At 39.2% G+C, this 19305-nt stretch overlaps 1 protein-coding gene across 1 annotated transcript in view; it reads left to right on the top strand.

Moving 5' to 3' along the window:
- The first annotated feature begins 4153 nt into the window (after positions 1–4153).
- The window catches only part of ERICH6 (glutamate rich 6), a 42551-nt gene continuing 27399 nt past the window's right edge, over positions 4154–19305 (top strand). The window contains exons 1-3 of the mRNA XM_032173841.2: positions 4154–4768; positions 6119–6176; positions 9410–9501. Coding sequence (XP_032029732.1) covers positions 4345–4768; positions 6119–6176; positions 9410–9501 — 574 coding nt within the window. The 5' untranslated portion in view covers positions 4154–4344. The remainder of the gene's footprint in view (positions 4769–6118; positions 6177–9409; positions 9502–19305) is intronic.

The following is a 19305-nucleotide window of genomic DNA, read 5'->3' as shown; positions in this document are numbered from 1 at the left end:
ATTGCACCTCTGCACTCTAGCCTAGACAACAGAGCAAGAATCTGTCTCAAACAAAGAAAAAGTGGTGTATAGATACAATGGGATATTATTCAGCCATAAAAAGGAATGAAATCCTGTCATATACAACAACATGGATGAACCTGGAGGATATTATGTAACATGAAATAAGCCAGGCTATAGAAAGACAAATACCTCATGATCTTGATCAAATGTGGAATCCAAAGAAGTTTATCTCATAGAAGTATTGAGTAGAACAGTGGTTACCAGAGGCTGCAGAGGGGAGGATGGAGAGAAAATAAAAACAAATTGGTCAATGAGTACAAAGTTACAGTTAGATAGGAGGAATAAAGTCTGGTGTTCTACTGCACAGTAGGCTGACTGTGGTTAACAATATTACATATTTCAAAATAGCTAGAAGAGAGAATTTTGAATGTTCTCATCACAAACAAATGATTATATAGTTTGGCTATGTCCCCACCCAAATCTCACCTTGAATTGTGGTTCCCATAATCCTGTGTCATGGGAGGAACCCGTGGGAGGTAATTGAATCATGGAGGCAATTACCCCCGTGCTGCTGTTCTTATGATAGTGAGTGAGTTCTCACGAGATCCGATGGTTTTATAAGGGGCTTTCCCCACTTTTGCTCGGCATTTCTCCTTCCTGCCATCATGTGAAGAAGAATGTGTTTGCTTTCCTTTCTGCCATGACTGTAAGTTTCCTGAGGCCTCCTCAGCCATGCTGAACTGTGAGTAAATTAAACCTCTTTCCTTTATAAGTTATCTAGCCTCAAGTATGTCTTTATTAGCAGTGTGAGAAGGAACTAATACAAATGATAAATGTAAGAGGTGATGGATATGCTAAATATCCTGATTTGATTTTCACACAATGTATCACATATTGAAACATCACACTGTATCCCATGAATATGTACAATTATGATATGCCAATTAAAAACAAAATTAAAGAAAGGCAAACAAAATATCAAATGATGACAATAGGGAACAATTATATAATATTATATACTTGAGATAGGAGGTTTTTTAAAAATCCATTACCTGTTGATATGGTTTGGCTCTGTTTCCTGACCCAAATCTCATCTTGAATTGTAATCCCCACATGTTGAGGGCAGGACCTGGTGGGAGGTGATCAGATCATGGGAGTGGTTTCTCTCATGCGGTTCTCGTGATAGTGAGGGAGTTCTCAATGAGATCTGATGGTTTAAAAGTGGCAGTTTCCAGCCGGGCATGGTGGCTCACACCTATAATCCCAGCGCTTTGGGAGGCCAAGGCGGGTGGATTACCTGAGGGCAGGAGAATGAGACCATCCTGACTAACACGTGAAACCTTGTCTCTACTAAAAATACAAAAAATTAGCCAGTCACGGTGGTGGGCGCCTGTAGTCCCAGCTACTCAGGAGGCTGAGGCAGGAGAATGACGTGAACCCAGGAGGCCGAGCCTGCAGTGAGCCGAGATCGCACCACTGCACTCCAGCCTGGGCAACAGAGCGAGACTCCATCTCAAAAAAAAAAAAAAAAGTGGCAGTTTCCCCTGCACTCTCTCTCTCTCCTGCCACCAAGTAAGACATGCCTTGCTTCCCCTTCACCTTCTGCCATGATTGTAAGTTTCCCGAGGCCTCCCCAGTTATGTGGAACTGAGTCAATTAAACCTGTTTCTTTTATAAATTACTCAGCCTCAGGCAATTCCTTATAGCAGTGTGAAATTGAACTAATATACCTCTGAAGCACTCAATACATTAGAAACATTTTCTAAACAGAGTTATATGGTCCTAAAAAAAAATAATAATAATATACAGTCCTCAAAAATAAATCAGTCCTCAAATAGAAAATAGGCCAGACAGGGTGACTCACACCTATAATCCCAGCACTTTGGGAGGCCAAGGTAGGAGGACCGCTTGAGCCCAGGAGTTCAAGACCAGCCTGGGCAACACACTGAGATGCCATCTTAGGAAAAAAAAAATAGAAGAAGAAAATAAACAATAATTAAATTTTATCTCAAAATAGCCCCATAAATTAAGTGGAAAGGTACTGATATTTCCATTTAACACACCAAGAAACTGAGGCTCAATAACCCCAAAGTCACAGTTAATCAAGGCTGGTGCCTGGTTCTCAAATCTCAAGTTCCTGAGTGAAGCTAGACACCAGGAATGGGGAAGGGGAAAATAAAAACTGACCCAGCATCATATTATCTCTGAATGGCCAAAACAAGAAAGTGGCATCAACTCATGGGAAAATAAGACACTGTTCTTTGTGTAGTAAGTAGATCCAAGGAAAGGAGATTCCATAAAATGTTCAAAAATGGCCTTAAATAGAAGGTCTAAACAAGGAGTACTTAAACAAATTAATTCACCACACAATTGAGAAAATGCCAGAGCAGTCACAGAACCGGGCTAGAGCAGGCACTTCAGAGTAAGCACAAGCACTGTCACCCTTGCTCTCTGCCAGCCCCGTGTCTCATCCCCACATCCTGACTTCCAGTCTGCTCTCTGAGGACCCTGGTTGAATTTCCTAACTTCTAAGATAGCTTCCAGCATCAAACTGCTAGTATTGTCCAGAAAAGAAATGGGATTTTTCTTATTTTCTTTTTTTAAATTACACTTACCTTATTTGTACCTCAATATCTGTACACATAGTTCCCTGTCCTGGCCCTCCTTTCCTGCCCTGAGCCTGCTGGAAAGCTTTTCACTTTCCTCTCTGGTCACCACATTTTGCCCTTCCTTTTAAAGCAACTCAAATGTCCCCTGTCATCTGTGCTGCCTGCTCCTTTAGCCTGCAAGATCCCTTCTTTCAAAAATATTCCCTAGCCAGGCACAGTAGCTCACGTCTGTAATCCTAAGAACTTTGGGAGGCCGAGTTGGGAGGATCTCTTGAGCCCAGGAGCTTGAGACCGGGAGTTTGAGACCAGCCTGGGCAACATGGCAAGATGCCATCTCTACAAAAAGTAGTCCCAGATACTTGGGATGCTGAGGCGGGAGGATCAGCTTGAGCCAGGAGGCAGAGGTTGCAGGAAGCTGAGATAGCACCACTGCACTCCAGCCTGGGCGACAGGGTGAGACCCTGTCTCAAAATATATATACTATAGGCCAGGCGCGGTGGCTCACGCCTGTAATCCCAGCACTTTGGAAGGCTGAGGCAGGCGGATCACGAGGTCAGGAGATCGAGACCATCCTGGCTAACAGGGTGAAACCCCATCTCTACTGAAAATGCAAAAAATTAGCCAGGCGTGATGGCACATGCCTGTAGTCCCAGCTACTCGGGAGGCTGAGGCAGGAGAATTGCTTGAACCCGGGAGGCTGAGGTTGCAGTGAGCCGAGATCGCGCCACTGCACTCCAGCCTGGGCGACAGAGTGAGATTCCGTCTCAAAACAAATATAATATAATATAATATAATATAATATAATATAATATAATATATAAAATTGGCCAGGCCTGGTGGCACACATTTGTTGTCCTAGCCACTTGGGAGACCAAGGTGGGAGGATCACTGGAGCCCAAGAGTTCAGGGCTGCAGTGAACCATGATGCCGCCACTGCACTCCAGCCTGGGTGACAGAGTGATACCCTGTCTCTCAAAAATAAAAAATATATATATTTTACAAAAATTTAAGTAACTATAAAGTCCCAGAAGGACGCAGGTGATACCTAGGTAGGTGGCCAGATGCTTCAGGACTTTTCTACTCCAGGATGGATAGATGGGCCAAGTAAGAAGCAGGACCCAGATCACAGCAAGGAGCAAAATTTATGGGACGCTAAAAATCTTGCTAATCAAGATTAATTAATATTAATCTAACAATATTTAAGACAACTAACATTTAAGGCAATTTTAATACGCTTATTAATATTTAAGGCAATTAAAAATATATCCGCAAACGAGGGCCCAAGGGCTGGCGCCTGATTTTGTAAATAAAGTTTCCCTGGAAGTTACAGCAAGGATCTGTCTACTCAATAACCAGACTCCAGCATCCACAATACCAAATGGCACTGTGTGTGTCCGTCGCTAGAAGCCACTTCCTCCACCACAGTTTAAAAAAAAAAAAAAGGCTCCAGATAAGCTGAGAGACAAAGAAAAGATCGTTTCTCCGCAGGCTGCCACGGGTTTCAGAGACGCTGGAGAGCAGGGACAGAAAGAAGTCCGCGGTGGCCCCCACCGGCCCCCGGCACCCACATTCTAACTGGCTAACCGGGTCCTGCCGCTTTAAATCCGGGAAGCTCGGTGGCGCAGAGCAGGCAGTTGCCCGGGGAGACCAACGCACAACAGAGGCGCGCGCCGGCGAGAGCTCACCCGGGCTGCGGCCAAGGAGCTGGCTGTAATCCCGCCTCCCGCCAGCCATGGCCCACTTGCGCTCGCGTAGCAGCTTCGGAGACCCGGGGAGGAAGGACCAGAAGGAGTCAGAGGAGGAGTTAGAGGAGGAGGAGGAGGAGGAGTTAGAGGTGGAGGAGGAGGAAGAGGTGGAGGAGGAGGAGGAAGAGGTGGAGGAGGAGGAGGAAGAGGTGGAGCAGGAGGAGGAGGAGGTGGTGGAGGAGGAGTTGGTGGGGGAAGAGCAGGAGTTGGAGGCCCCTGAGACGTTCAGCGATGAGTACCTCTGGAAGGTCACGGACATCGGTGACTACGACGACGACTTCCCAGACGTGCGCCCCCGCTTAGCCAGCATCGTCAGCCCTAGCCTGACCTCTACGTTCGTGCCCAGCCAGAGCGCGACCAGCACCGAAACGCGGAGCGCAAGCCCACCCTCCAGCACCTCCTCGCATAAAAGTACCGCCCCCGACCCACCCCTTCCTGGAGGGTTTCTTGTCCACAGGGGGCACCTGGTCCACCCACTCCTGGGTGGTGCCTTCGTCGACCTGCGCGTCGTGCCTGATTTCTAAATGCATGCACCATTCCACACACCTAATCTCTCTCACGCCCTTGTCAGAGACACTGAACCCTTGGCTGAGCTTTTGTGATGAGGCACGATTTAGGATATAGGCGAAACACCATAAAAGTTGAACTTGGGCAATGCTATATGAAGTGCTTTTTTTTTTTTTTTTTTTTTTTTTTAGTCTAGAGTCTCGCTCTGTTGCCCAGGCTGGAGTGCCGTGGCTGCAGCCTCGACCTGTAGCTGGAACTACAGGCACACGCCACCATGCCCAGCTAATCTGGCGTCACACTATGTTGCCCAGGCTGCTGGAAGTGCTCATTTTTATAACATTTTTCGTGCATTCACACCGTGACATCTCTCTCTCTCTCTCTCTCTGTCTCTCTCTCTGTTCCCCTCTCCCTTCTCCTCCCCTCCTTCTTCCCTCTTCCTCCCCTCCCTCTCCCCTCCCCATCTCTTTCTCCCTCTCACACACACACACACACACATATACACACCTCTCTCTCACACACTGACACACACACACACACTCATATTTCCAGAGAAGTGCCTTAAGGGTGCTGTACTACTAAAACAGCCCCGCAAAAAAACCACAACTCTCTTTTGTGTTTAATTTAACATCCTGTACTGAAGCCACTCCAGTCACTTCCTTGAAAAAAGAAGCAGAGAAGTCTTTTAGAGTAGGTTTCTCAAGCTCTAGTATTGACATTTTGGTCTGGATAATTCTTTGTTGGGGAGGATTGGGGACTGTCCTGTGAGTTATAGGATGTTTAGCAGCATCCCTGTACTCTACCCGTGGCTGTGCTAGAAGCACACACCCTTGCGATGATCAAAAATGTCTCCAGGCCGGGCGCGGTGGCTCACGCCTGTAATCCCAACACTTTGGGAGGCCGAGGCGGGCAGATCACGAGGTCAGGAGATCAAGACCATTCTGGCTAACACGGTGAAACCCCGTCTCTACTAAAAATACAAAAAATTAGCGGGGCGTGGCGGCGTGCGGCGTGGCGGCGTGCGCCTGTAGTCCCAGCTATTTGGGAGGCTGAGGCAGGAGAATGGCGTGAACCAGGGAGGTGGAGCTTGCAGTGAGCCGAGATCACGCCATTGCACTCCAGCCTGGGCGATAGAGCAAGACTCCGTCTTAAAAAAAAGAAAAAAAATCTCCAGACATTGCCATGTGTTCCTGGGGGGGTAGAATTGACCTTTTGATTTAGAAGGAGTAGCTGATTTTTAAATGTTTCATTCAACAGGTTTCCCTAAAATATTTCAGACATTTAGGAAAGACATGTCTGAAATGAGTATAGATAGGTAAGAAAATGTTTTCAAATTTCATATTTTTTGAACCCAATAATGTTTACCTTTTGGATAAACATGTTAGGAAGTAGAGTAAAATAATCCAGGGCATTTATGACTTACTTATTTTAAAAAGTTTTTTTTAAATATACACTGGTAGACACTTTGGAAGAGATAAAAGTTCCCACTTATCCCCAGCTTATTACCTAGCTCTAGAGATTACATGTCCACTTATCAATGTAACATGAAAGAATAACTATATATGCCATGTGTGCAATTGTAAGTGCTTGAGAATTTAGAATATAGGCTTTTATTGGCTAAATGCAAGAGCGACCAGGGACGCCTTTTGTGGAAGAGAGTGGAAATAATGGCCTTTCCTTTTTCCTCTCTCTTTTTTCTTGTTATTGCTATTAGCCTTCAGGCACTTTAACTATAATAAGTTACCATAATAAGTAACTATAATGTTACTATAATAAGATACCAGTGAAATGCTTTCTGGAACATCTTTGTAAATATTCCCTGAAATCTCACACCAAACCTGAGTCAATGATCTTGAATTATTAGTTACCCTAACTTTGCTTTTGTAAGCAACTTTTAAATTCTTAAGATTAAGGAGAATTGTTCTGTCTCACTTACATGTTTTTAGTTATCCTTTTAATTCAATTTGTAATAAAGATAATGTATGCATGTGGTTAAAAAAATCAAACTATACAAAGGTATAAAAATGAAAATCTCATGCCCTTCTTCACCCCCATCCCACTCACCTTCAGTTTTGTTTCCATTATTATTTAAAATGACATTTTCATTTCTTGGTTTATCAATTTCTGACATATGTATTGAATTCCCACCTCTCCACTTTGGTAGTTATATTATTTTTAGTTTTTCTAACATTTAGGACTTCGAGGTATTTAAACCTCTACTTCTTGATTCATCAATTTTAGCATCTATTGACTATAATGAAAAATTAACATGTTAATTCACTTCCTCTTTCCATCTCTCTTCTCTCCTCTTTTTTCCCAATTAACAACAAACTATATGAAATGATAAATTATATTAAAATGCAATATATATTTACATAAAGTTATATTACTTTTCCAAGCTTTATTATGCTTGTATTATGGTTTGTTAATTATAATTAAAGTGCTCTGGGGTTGTTTCTAAAAATTGAAAACCAACAAACAATACTAACACTTCTATGTTGACAAACCAGTAATATGATTGAATCTATGGACAAGAAAATATAATCCTATGTCCATAAAACTTGTCTCTTAAAAAGTAAACTTTTTGCCAGACGCAGTGGCTCACACCTGTAATCCCAGCACTTTGGGAGGCCAAGGCAGGCAGATCGCGAGGTCAGGAGTTCAAGACCGACCAGCCTGGCCAACATAGTGAAGCCCCATCTCTACTAAAAATACAAAAATTAGCCGGGCATGGTTGTGTGGGCCTGTAGTCCCAGCTACTTGGGAGGCAGTGAGCTGAGATCGTACCACTGCACTCCAGCTTGGGCAACAGAGTGAGGCTTCATCTCAAAAAATAAATAAAAAATAAATAAATAAATAAACTTTTTGACTCTCCGTTGTTTTGTCTACAGTTTTTCTGGGTTGGCTCACCGGCCACACTTTATTGGTTCCCATATTGTCTTCTTTCTTTTGTTGCTTTTCCTTTTGCAGGAGAAACTCCTCAGGTGAATTTTTTATATAGGTCTCACGGATAGTCAAATTTCTGAGTTCTTGCCTGCCTTGAAATTTCATTTTGCCCTTGTACTTGACTTGTTAATAAAAATAAAAATAAAAACCTGCCAAAAAGAAGGGATTTAAAACCATTTCACATGATGAAACCTCGTCTCTACTAAAAATACAAAAAAAAAAAAAAAAATTAGCCAGGCATGGTGGCGGATGCCTATGGTCCCAGCTACTCTGGAGGCTGAGGCAGGAGAATGGTGTGAACCTTGGAGGAAGTGCTTGCAGTGAGCCGAGATCACCCCACTGCACTCCAGCCTGGGCAACAGAGCAGGACTCCATCTCAAAAAAAAAAAAAAAAATTCCCTCAGAGATCTGAAGACATTGCTTCATTGCCTCCTAGTAGCCAATACTGCCTCACCAGTCTTATCCTCTGACCATTCTGATATATAATTACTTTCTCCCCTTGTCTTCTTTTCTTCAGAACTCCTCCTAGATGCTGTTGGACCTCTTAGGTAGATTCTCCATCTTTAATAACATTTCCTTTGTATTTTCAGTATCTTCAGGATTTTTGATGTTTGTTTACATGCTACTATACAGCCCTTGTACAGAATTTTTTTACTGGAGGATTCATATTTGAAATTTCGAAGAACCAGTGCTTGTTCTCTGATTGTTGCTGTTCAAAATAATTTGGTTTGTTTTTTGTGGGTTTTTTTGTTTGTTTTTATCTCTTTGAGGACTTTGTTCTAATATATTAAAGTTCTCCTTTGTTCTTTGTATTATTTTTCCTTTCAAAGTCAATTGTTCTGTTTATTTCTCTTGCTTTTTCTCTTCAATGCTATTGATTTTTCTTAAGTGGTAATCCTTCGTTGCCCATTTTTATTTATAAATGAATGGCTGGTAAATAGCTAGAAAGGAATCCTTCCCTAGCTTTAGTAGTTCTGTTGTCTGACAGAGCTTGCATGGGAGAGTCTGCATGGGAGAGTCTGCTATGATCCCTGTGCAGATGGGTGGGGCATATTAGAGTCATTTCCCGTGGAGTGTCTGGGCAGGGAGGAGTGAAGCTGGGTAATCCTATTACTGGAGTTAGGACAAGGACACTTCAGTGTATGGTCATGGTTTATTTGTTTGTTTGTTTTTGAGATAGAGCCTTGCTCTGTCTCCCAAGCTGGAGTACAGTGGCGCAATCACGGCTCACTGCAGCCTCCACCTCCTGGGCTCAAGCCATCCTCCTGCTTCAGCCTCCCAAGTAGCTGGGGCTACAGGCAGGGAGCATAACATCTGGCTAATTTTTTATTTTTTGTAGAGACAGGGTCTCACCGCGCTGCCTAGGCTGGTCTTGAACTCCTGGGCTCAAGCTATCCACCCAGCTCATCCCCCCAAAAAAGATTTGATGCAAACACACTGAGTTAACTTTACTGAAGAGATAAAAATGGAAGAAAATATTTCAAAGAAAACAAATTCAGCATTTTCTATGTGCATTAATTAATTGATTATTAATGTTCAATGTTTAGAAGACCTGCTAACAACTATATAGGTATACTCAAAACATTTTTGTCAAAATTTCAGAAATATTCATCACAATTTGTCTCCAGGAATTCCAATATCAGTACAAACAGAAGAAAGCTGGCTCCAAGATTTGTCTGATAAAGTGCAATCGAGTGAGTAGTTTGATTTCTTAGCTTTTCCTGGGAGGAGGGATTGCATGTTGGAAATATCACAGGTGTAGAAGGCCAGTACAGCTAGATTTGAATCCCAGCCCCAACACATACTCACCTTGTGATGTTGGGCAAGTTGCTTACCTTCTTTGAGTCTTACTTTCTTCATCTCTTGGTAATAGTCATGTTGTCACAGGATTCTTACGAAGATCAAAACAAGGTTGGCTGGGTGCGGTGGCTCACGCTTGTAATCCCAGCACTTTGGGAGGACGAGGCGGGTGGATCAAGAGGTCAGGAGATTGAGACCACGGTGAAACCCCGTCTCTACTAAAAACACAAAAAATTAGCCGGGCGTGGTGGCGGGTGCCTGTAGTCCCAGCTACTCCGAGAGGCTGAGGGAGGAGAATGGCGTGAGCCCGGGAGGCGGAGCTTGCAGTGAGCCGAGATTGCACCACTGCACTCCAGCCTGGGTGACAGAGCGAGACTCCGTCTCAAAAAAAAAAAAAAAAACTAGGTTAAATATTTTCAGTATTCAATAAATGGTAGCAATTATGTTCACATCAAGAAATAATCTGCCATTATATTTTGATACTTATCTTTTCTTTATTGTACAAGTAACATGCACACTTTTTAAATGTCAAACCACTAAGAAGTGGAAAATGTAATAATTAAAACTTTAATTTTTCCAGTATATTTCCTTTCAGCTTTTATATTCATGTTTTATTTTATGTCATTTATTCATCGAATGCTTACTGAGCACCTACCATTTGCCAAGCACCTACCATTTGCCAAGCACCTATCATAGGTCTAGCCTATAATAGGGTATCAGCAGTGAAAAAAACAAGCAAATCCCCTGTCTCAGCGATATTAAAGTGTGGGAAGTGGAGGTGATGGTGAGAGCAATAATATATAGAATAAATCAGTTAATATATAAAACATTAGATGATGTAAGTGCTAAGAAGAAAAGTAAAGCAGGGAAGGGGTTGGAAAGTGTTGGGGGTTGGAGGTAGGGTGCAAGTTTGCACAGGATGCCCGGAGAAATCTTTCCTGAGAATCTGAGGTATTTGAGAAAAGACCTACAGGAGGTGAGAGAATGAGCCAGGACAATCTCACAGGAAAGGTGTTCCAGGCAAGGGAACAGCAAGTGCCTCCTTCTAGAACAAGAGGCCAGTGTGGCTGCAGTGGAGTAAGCAGGGAGGAGAATCTTCGGGGATGAGGTCACAGAGATCTGAGGACCAGATCTTTCTCACTGGGAGTGAGGTGGGAAGTTGCTGGAGAATTTGTGCAGAGAAGTGATATAATCCAACTGGTATTTTTAATGACTGCTGGCTGCTGAGAAAATATGAGGGCAAGAGCCCAGAGATTGAGCCCTGCAGCACTCCATTGTTAAGTTGGGAACATGAGGAAGAAACTAAGGAAAAGCATCCAGTGATGTGGAAGAAAAACCAAGAAGTGTCCTAGATACCAATAAAGTTTCAAGGAGGCAGGAATGATCAACAGGCTCAAATGATACTCAGAGGTTAGGAAGATGAGGACTGAGAACTGACTACTAGATCTAGCATGTGGAAGTCATTGGTGATGTGGATAGGACCAGCTTCAGTGTAACTCTGGGGATAAAAGCCAAATTGGAGTGGGCTCAAAGGAGAGTGAAATAAGTGTAGAATAGAAATGGAATCATACTCCACAGTCGCATTTCATTGCTAAGCTTTTAATGGTACGGTTGTGTAACTAAAACATCAACATAGTCTTATTTTTAAAAAAAGATACAAATCAAACAATAGTTCCTTTTGACTATTACCCTCAATTTCAGATGTCACCACTATTATCATGTTGGTGTGTATCTTTCCAAATCTTTTCCTAAGCTTTTATATCCATATAAAAGTACAGTAGTGTGGCCCGTTTTGTTTGCTGTTGTTATTTACATGAATGGTATCACACCGAATCTGTTGTTCTACTTGCTTTTTCACTTAATAGGCCTTGAAAATTTTTACCAGTAAATACAGGTAAAAATTCTTTGTAACTGTTGCATAATAGTACATAGTATAGATGTACAATTATTTATTTAAAGATTCCCCAACTGATGCATAAAATTGTTCCTAGATATTCATTTCCACAGTGTTACAGTAAGCTGCCTCCTCTTTGTGTACACACCAAGTATTGCTCTAAGACAGATGCCAAGAAAGTGGTATTGTTGAGTGAAAAGTTACACATTTTAATCATCACCTTCCTAAAGAGCTGACCCAATGTATGCTTCCATCGAAAGTGTTGTTGAGACCACCCTTTTCCTACCCTTTCCCATATTTGATATTGTCATTCTTTTAAATTTTTGACAGTCTGGTAGGTGGAAATTATTATTATTTTATTTCTTAATTATTATGATTATTGCCGAGGTTGAGCATCTTGATACCAATATATGCTTTTTGGTCACTCGATTATCTTCTTTGAATTAAGCATTGAGTTGTCTTTTCTTTCTTGATGTTTATTTTTTGGCAGCTCTTTACATATCTGTAATACTTTTTTGAATGTTGTATATGTTACAGATTGCTCCTCCTAGTTTGTCTTTTACATTTGCTTGTGGTCATTTTTGTTATATATAATTTTAAATTTGATGTAAGTAAATATTTTCCTTGCGATTCTCACATTTTGTGGTTTAAAAAGTATTTCCCTAATTCAATAATATACGTATATTTTCCTAAATTTTCTTCTAAAACTTCTAGAATTTTACTATTTATCTTTAGCACCTAAATCAATATGGACTTTATTTTTGTGAATGGCTTAAGAAAATAACCATCCTTTTTCCCCCAAATTTTGTCTCTATACTACTCCTTAACCAGTCCAACTTCTCCACTCTGCTTTGAAATGGTGTCTTTATCCTATACTAAATTATCAAATATATATTGTGTATATATTTTGTGTGCGTATGTACACACATGCAAATATTCTGTTCCACTGAACTATTGGTATTTTCCTATACCAATATCACACTATCTTAATTTCTGTGGTTTTACATATTTAATATATGATAAACCAATTTCTGCGCTCCTTATTCTTTTTCAAAATATTATTCCCAGTTATTCTTGGGCGCTTGTTCTTTCAAAAGTATTTTAGAATCAAAATCCCATTGAAAACTCCCACCAAAACTACACTGACTATGTAGATTGATTTGTGAATAATTGTTACCTTTTTAATATTAAGTCTTTCTTGCTTTGCAGGAACCTAATGTACCTCTCCATTTTTTTTCTGATCTTCACATATATATATGTATATATATATATAGTATATACATATATGAATATATATGTGTATATATAGTATATACTGCATATATATACAGTATATACAGTATATACTGTATATACATATATACAGTATATACATATATACATATATATACAGTATATACTATATATATGAGCCTCATAAAGCTCTTATTAGTCTATGCTAGGTGTTTTATAGTCTTTCATTGATGTAGCCAACCATTGGGGTCTTTTTTTCTTTCTTTTTTTGAGATGGAGTCTTGCTCTGTCGCCAGGCTGGAGTGCAGTGGCGCAATCTCGGCCCACTGTAACCTCTGCCTCCCAGGTTCAAGCAATTCTCTTGCCTCAGCCTCCCAAGTAGCTGGGATTACAGGCATGAGTCACCATGCCCAACTAATTTTTGTATTTTTTTTTTTAGTAGAGATGGACTTTCACCACGTTGGCCAGGATGGTCTCAGTCTCCTGACCTCATGATCCGCCCACCTCGGCCTCCTAAAATGCTGGATTACAGGCATGAGCTACTACAGCCAGCCAGAATCTTTTTTTCTATTGCATTTTCTAACTGGTTATTGTCAATCTATAGGAAAACTATTGATTTCTACGTATCAATCTTGTATCTGACCCCCTTGCCGTACTTCCTTATTCATGATAGTAGTTTATCAGTTGAAAGTTTAGTGGACAATTACATTTTGTGTGAATAGTGGCAGTTTTATCTATTCTTTATTGTTTTTAGTTAGCAGTTGTTATGGTCTAAATGTTTGTGTTCCCCCAAAGTTCACATATTGAAATCTGATCACTAATGTGATAGTATTAAGAAGTGGAGCCTTTTGGAGATAATTAAGCCATGAGGATGCAGCCGTCATGAATGGGATTAGTGCCCTTGTAAAAGAGGCCCCAGAAAGCTAGTTCATTCCTTCTACCATGTGAGGACACAGCTAGAAGGCACCATCTATGAACCAGGAAATGGGCCCTTACCAGACACCAAATCTACTGGCACCTTGATCTTGGACTTCTCAGCTTCCAGAACTGTGAATATAAATTTCTGTTGTTTATATAAGGTACTCAGTTTATGATAATTTGTTATAGAAACCCAAACAAACTAAGACAGAAAATTGGTACCAAGATGTGGGGATGCTGCTTATAAACCGAAAAGTATCTGAGACAGGTTTCAATCAATTTAGAAATTTATTTTGCCATGGTTAAGGACATGCCTAGAAGAGAAGTAAGACAGAGTCACTGAAATGGTCTTTGCCCTCCTCCAAAGATGATTTTGAGGGCTTCAGTATTTAAAGTGGAAAAGCAGGTCAGAAGGAAAGGAGGAAGGAAGTCGTAATCCACTTGTTGCAGGAGAAAACGAGCAGGTGGGGGAATAGTCAATTCTGTATTCATCTGGCACTCAGTAAATCAGCACTTTACATAAGATAAAACGAACATAGAGTAGCTACCCATGGAGATATTTAACCTTTTATCTGTAGCTGTCTGCTTAGGAGCAAAAGGAAAAGTGGTTTCTTGCATGACTCAAATTTTAGCTTAATTTTTTCCTTGTGGCATAGTGAATTGGGTTCCTGAGTTTTTATTTTTCATTCACATTTCTTTTCCCTTTTCTTTTAAAAATGTTTCATCTTTCTGAAACACACCAAAAAATAATAATAAATAAAATTTTAAAAATAAAATTTTTCAGAGAAAGCATTTTAGAAAAAAGAATCTGGTCTCAGGTTGTTTCTGATCGTTCATGGCTAAAATGGTTTTAGCAGTTTGTGAAGTCTCATGTCCTAGGAAGAAAAAATAAGAGGAGGAAGGGAGAAAAACAACAACAAACAAAAGAACGATCCTGGAAAACTGCTATAGGCCACATTACTCTGAAATCCATACATCATTAGGCAGGTATGAAAGTGGCTTACGTATGTAAATAGGTTTTTGTTATTTTCTTCTGAAGTTTAAGTTTTCTAGCTTCAGTTTGCAGGGCTTTACAAAAGCACAGCTTAGTTTTCAGTGATTCCAAATTGGGGAAAATGGGGGAAAAAAGAAGGAAAAAAATTGAAAACATTATTTTGAAGATTTGTAACCAAGAAAAATTAGAATTCAGACCAAACTGTAGAAAATAATACAAATTGAAAAACATTAGTCAAGACAAGAATCTAACAAGTATACTATAGGTTTTGAAACATAATTTTTCTCTCTCCAGTTTCCCATTTTTACTAAAGACAAATCATGGTAGGACTGGTTTGCTTTATTATACTTGGCCTAATTATTTGTATATAGTGCAGTAAAAAAAAGTAATTATTTTTATATAGGCTTTTAAATTGGCTTTGATGGAACTTTGTTCTGTAGAAAGAATCTCAGATAAGACTTTTTTAAAGTCGAACCCAGCCATGGATTTGTACCATCAAATACCTATGAGTTGGGTGATCCTCTCTTCTCTTGAAGTTCCAAGATAAAACTTGGGGCTCCTAGGCCTGTCAGGAAGTGACATTCTTTACTCACCACAGGTCAGGAACTCCGTACAGGGACTGTATGGACAAGTATGAGGCCAGTTTTCCCAAAGGGCTTTTATTGGATCCATAAGTCAATTTTGATTCCTTAAGGAAAGCACACCATTCCAGTCAAAGCCTTGGTAAAATAACCAGTTTCTCCAATTGTGTTCTATCATAAATGAAAACAGATTCTTATTGCACTTATACAAATAACTGTATTGCTATAAGTTAAGAATACTCACAAATAGTTTCCAAATTCTGGAGAAATCAGGTAGAGAGAAAACAAATACACTCCAAATTTTGTTCTTAGGAGTACACTTTACTCAATTGTTAAAAGCTGTAAATAGCTTAAAAGTTTTCTTGAATCTGAAAGCAAAACAAAGGGTGAGCAACATTTTAAGCAAAAAGTTAAAAGGATTACTTCAGACTTCTATTAGTTTAGTCTATGCAGTTAATTCCTATTCTGCTTGATATTCATGAATATTTCAGCTCTCCATGAGACCTGAAAGCTTTTCCTCTATTCTGATGTCACAGTCTCTGGAGTTATCAGAAACCTGCATTTGAGAACACCTGTTAGAGTTTTATAGCTGATTATAAATCCACCTTCTAAAGAGAACCAAAACAAGATAACAATTGTCTGGGGATGACAAAAAGTTTTAGGGCAGCCATAGTCAAAGACACAATTGAAAAGAAAATTTGTTACCTCTGTGGTACACAATAATTTAACATAATTATAATTATTACTGATAATGTACATTAACTCATATCAAAATTATAGGAGTTTCCCATAATTTTAGAACACATACTAATAACATATTTATACAAATACAGGCCAAAGAAAACCAAAGATCATTTTATATTTGACAGTGCTTCCTGTATAATTTTTATACCAAATAAGCCAAATATGTCATTTTTGGACTTTAAGGAACCTAGTATCTTAAAGGATTAATTAGGTCAGGGAAAGACATAATTTATAATTTGATTTGGAAAGTTTGTCAGTTATCAAAGGTTTAAAACACTTGATATCATGAAATAGGATCACAGGTTATTGTAAAATAAGTCATTTCATTTAACCAAAGTGATAACTCAAGGATTTCAAAAAAGAGCAAAAACCTTCATTCTTTGAGAGAGGAGACTTAATTTTCCAAATTGTAAGCCCTAAAAAGGCAGCATGAAGCCAATTAAATTTGTTTTTCAAAATTTTATAAACTATCTATAAAATTTTAATCTTGACCATAAGATATAACTTCCATAAGCCTTTTATAAACTTTATAACCTTTATTAAGGAGTTGGTTAATGCTTCATGAAAACCTTGTTAAACTGACACAAGCACCTATATGCTAGTATTATATCAGTGTGCTTTTGACATTGATGATTAAAGAGAAACTGAACTTTTTTTATCCCTCAAAATTGGCCCTTACAATCTCACAGGTCTATCTATTCCATGATAGTCCCTGGGCCTTGAGGAGTGGAATACCTTTAATTTCTGGCCCTGTGTCTCAGGAATGCAGTTTATTTTGATTGACATCTTCTACCAGTCCTGAAGATGGGGCCTTAATTGCTGTCAGTGTTTAAAATTCAGCTGGACTTGGTGTCCTTTTTAGACCCAGGAGTCAAAGCCCTGTAACTCAGTCTCACAAGTGCTTTAAAAGTGCATACAGAAGGATACACAGATGTAATAACCTTAATTTTTTCAAAAAATTTAATCTCAGCTTTTTTTCCTAAGCAAACCAAAACTTAATCATAATATGACGGGGAAAGGATTCTCCACTTAATAAATGGTGCTGGGAAAACTGGCTAGCCATATGTAGAAACCTGAAACTGGATCCCTTCCTTACACCTTATACAAAAATTAATTCAAGATGGATTAAAGACTTACATGTTAGACCTAAAATCATAAAAACCCTAGAAGAAAACCTAGCCATTACCACTCAGGACATAGGCATGGGCAAGGACTTCGTGTCTAAAACACGAAAAGCAATGGCAACAAAAGCCAAAAATGACAAATGGGATCTAATTAAACTAAAGAGCTTCTGCACAGCAAAAGAAACTACCATCAGAGTGAACAGGCAACCTACAAAATGGGAGAAAATTTTCGCAACCTACTCATCTGACAAAGGGCTAATATCCAGAATCTACAATGAACTCAAACAAATTTACAAGAATAAAACAAACAACCCCATCAAAAAGTGGGCAAAGGACATGAACAGACACTTCTCAAAAGAAGACATTTATGCAGCCAAAAAACACATGAAAAAATGCTCATCATCACTGGCCATCAGAGAAATGCAAATCAAAACCACAGTGAGATACCATCTCACACCAGTTAGAATGGCAATTATTAAAAAGTCAGGAAACAACAGGTGCTGGAGAGGATGTGGAGAAATAGGAACACTTTTACACTGTTGGTGGGACTGTAAACTAGTTCAACCATTGTGGAAGTCAGTGTGGCGATTCCTCAGGGATCTAGAACTAGAAATACCATTTGACCCAGCCATCCCATTACTGGGTATATACACAAAGGACTATAAATCGTGCTGCTATAAAGACACATGCACACATATGTTTATTGTGGCACTATTCACAATAGCAAAGAGTTGGAACCAACCCAAATGTCCAACAATGATAGACTGGATTAAGCAAATGTTGCACATATACACCATGGAATACTATGCAGCCATAAAAAAGGATGAGTTCATGTCCTTTGTAGGCACATGGATGAAACTGGAAATCATCATTCTCAGTAAACTATCACAAGGACAAAAAACCAAACACCACATGTTCTCACTCATAGGTGGGAACTGAACAATGAGAACACATGGACACAGGAAGGGGAACATCACACTCTGCGGACTGTTGTGGGGTGGGGGGAGGGGGGAGAGATAGCATTAGGAGATATGCCTAATGCTAAATGACGAGTTAATGGGTGCAGCACACCAACATGGCACATGTATACATATGTAACAAACCTGCACATTGTGCACATGTACCCTAAAACTTAAAGTATAATAATAATAAAATAAAATAAAAATAATAATAATATGACAACTTGATTATGTAAGTTTTTTTAAAGAAATCCTCTTATTGTGACTTACACAGACCATTCATTACATGATTGGACTTTCTAGTTTGTCCTGAACATCCCTCTCTCTTAAACAACCAGTCATTCTACTCTAGGACTAAATTTACCATACAAGATTCTTTCTTTCTCATTGAAATTATTTCTCTTTAAGTTTTCTTACAAAAAACAAACAAACCTCTTTATTTTTATAACTTTCTTTACATCTCTCTTATTTCCTGGTTCCTTTTACCTTGTTTAATACATGATCTTTAAATAAGCTTTGAATTAGACAAAAATTATTCACCTTTTTTAAAGGGACACACTTTTTTTTAAAGAATGTTTTCCTAAAAATATATTTTTAATGGAAAATACCCAAGTAATGAAATATCTATAATTTAACTTTAGATTCTAAATTATAGTGAGTTTGTCTACAAGTATTTATCGCATTACATTTACTAATTATTTTAATAGTTTACCTGGATTATTTATGAAAACCGTGATAGCCATCATTTAGAGTTATGGAACTGCCATTGCAAAATTATAACTGAGACAGTGAAAAAGATTTGACCCAGCTGATTCCATATTGCTTTTAACCTCCAAGCTGTCCTTGTTCATTCCTGGGCATAGGCTGAACTAGCTTTGGGAGGAACTTAGTTTACAGTTTAGCTTTGAAACAAAGATGATAACGGTCCTTTCCCAAAACAAACCTCACTGCCTGTGGACCAGACTGCCGAAAGCCACAAGATTAGAAGCTATGGTAATCTTACTAAATTTAAGATGTAGCTATTTTTTATTAAATCAATATCAATGTCTTACTTATTAAAGATTATACAAGCAAAGATCATTTTGTCTTGGGCTGAGTTTATAGATTTGTAACCCCTATGTCAAATTTTTACATCTTATAGTATTTGGCAGGGATAAGTATGAAATTTCTTGATTAATAAATGCAGACAAAAATGTATGCTGACAATTCTTAAGACATTTCTAATATTACTTTGCCAATAATTGAAAAGCT

This window comes from Hylobates moloch, unplaced genomic scaffold (assembly GCF_009828535.3).
Source record: "Hylobates moloch isolate HMO894 unplaced genomic scaffold, HMol_V3 SCAFFOLD_13, whole genome shotgun sequence".
Taxonomy (NCBI): Eukaryota; Metazoa; Chordata; class Mammalia; order Primates; family Hylobatidae; genus Hylobates; species Hylobates moloch.
The sequence above is the reverse complement of the archived record's forward strand: the minus strand, read 5'-3'. Positions and strand labels throughout refer to the sequence as shown.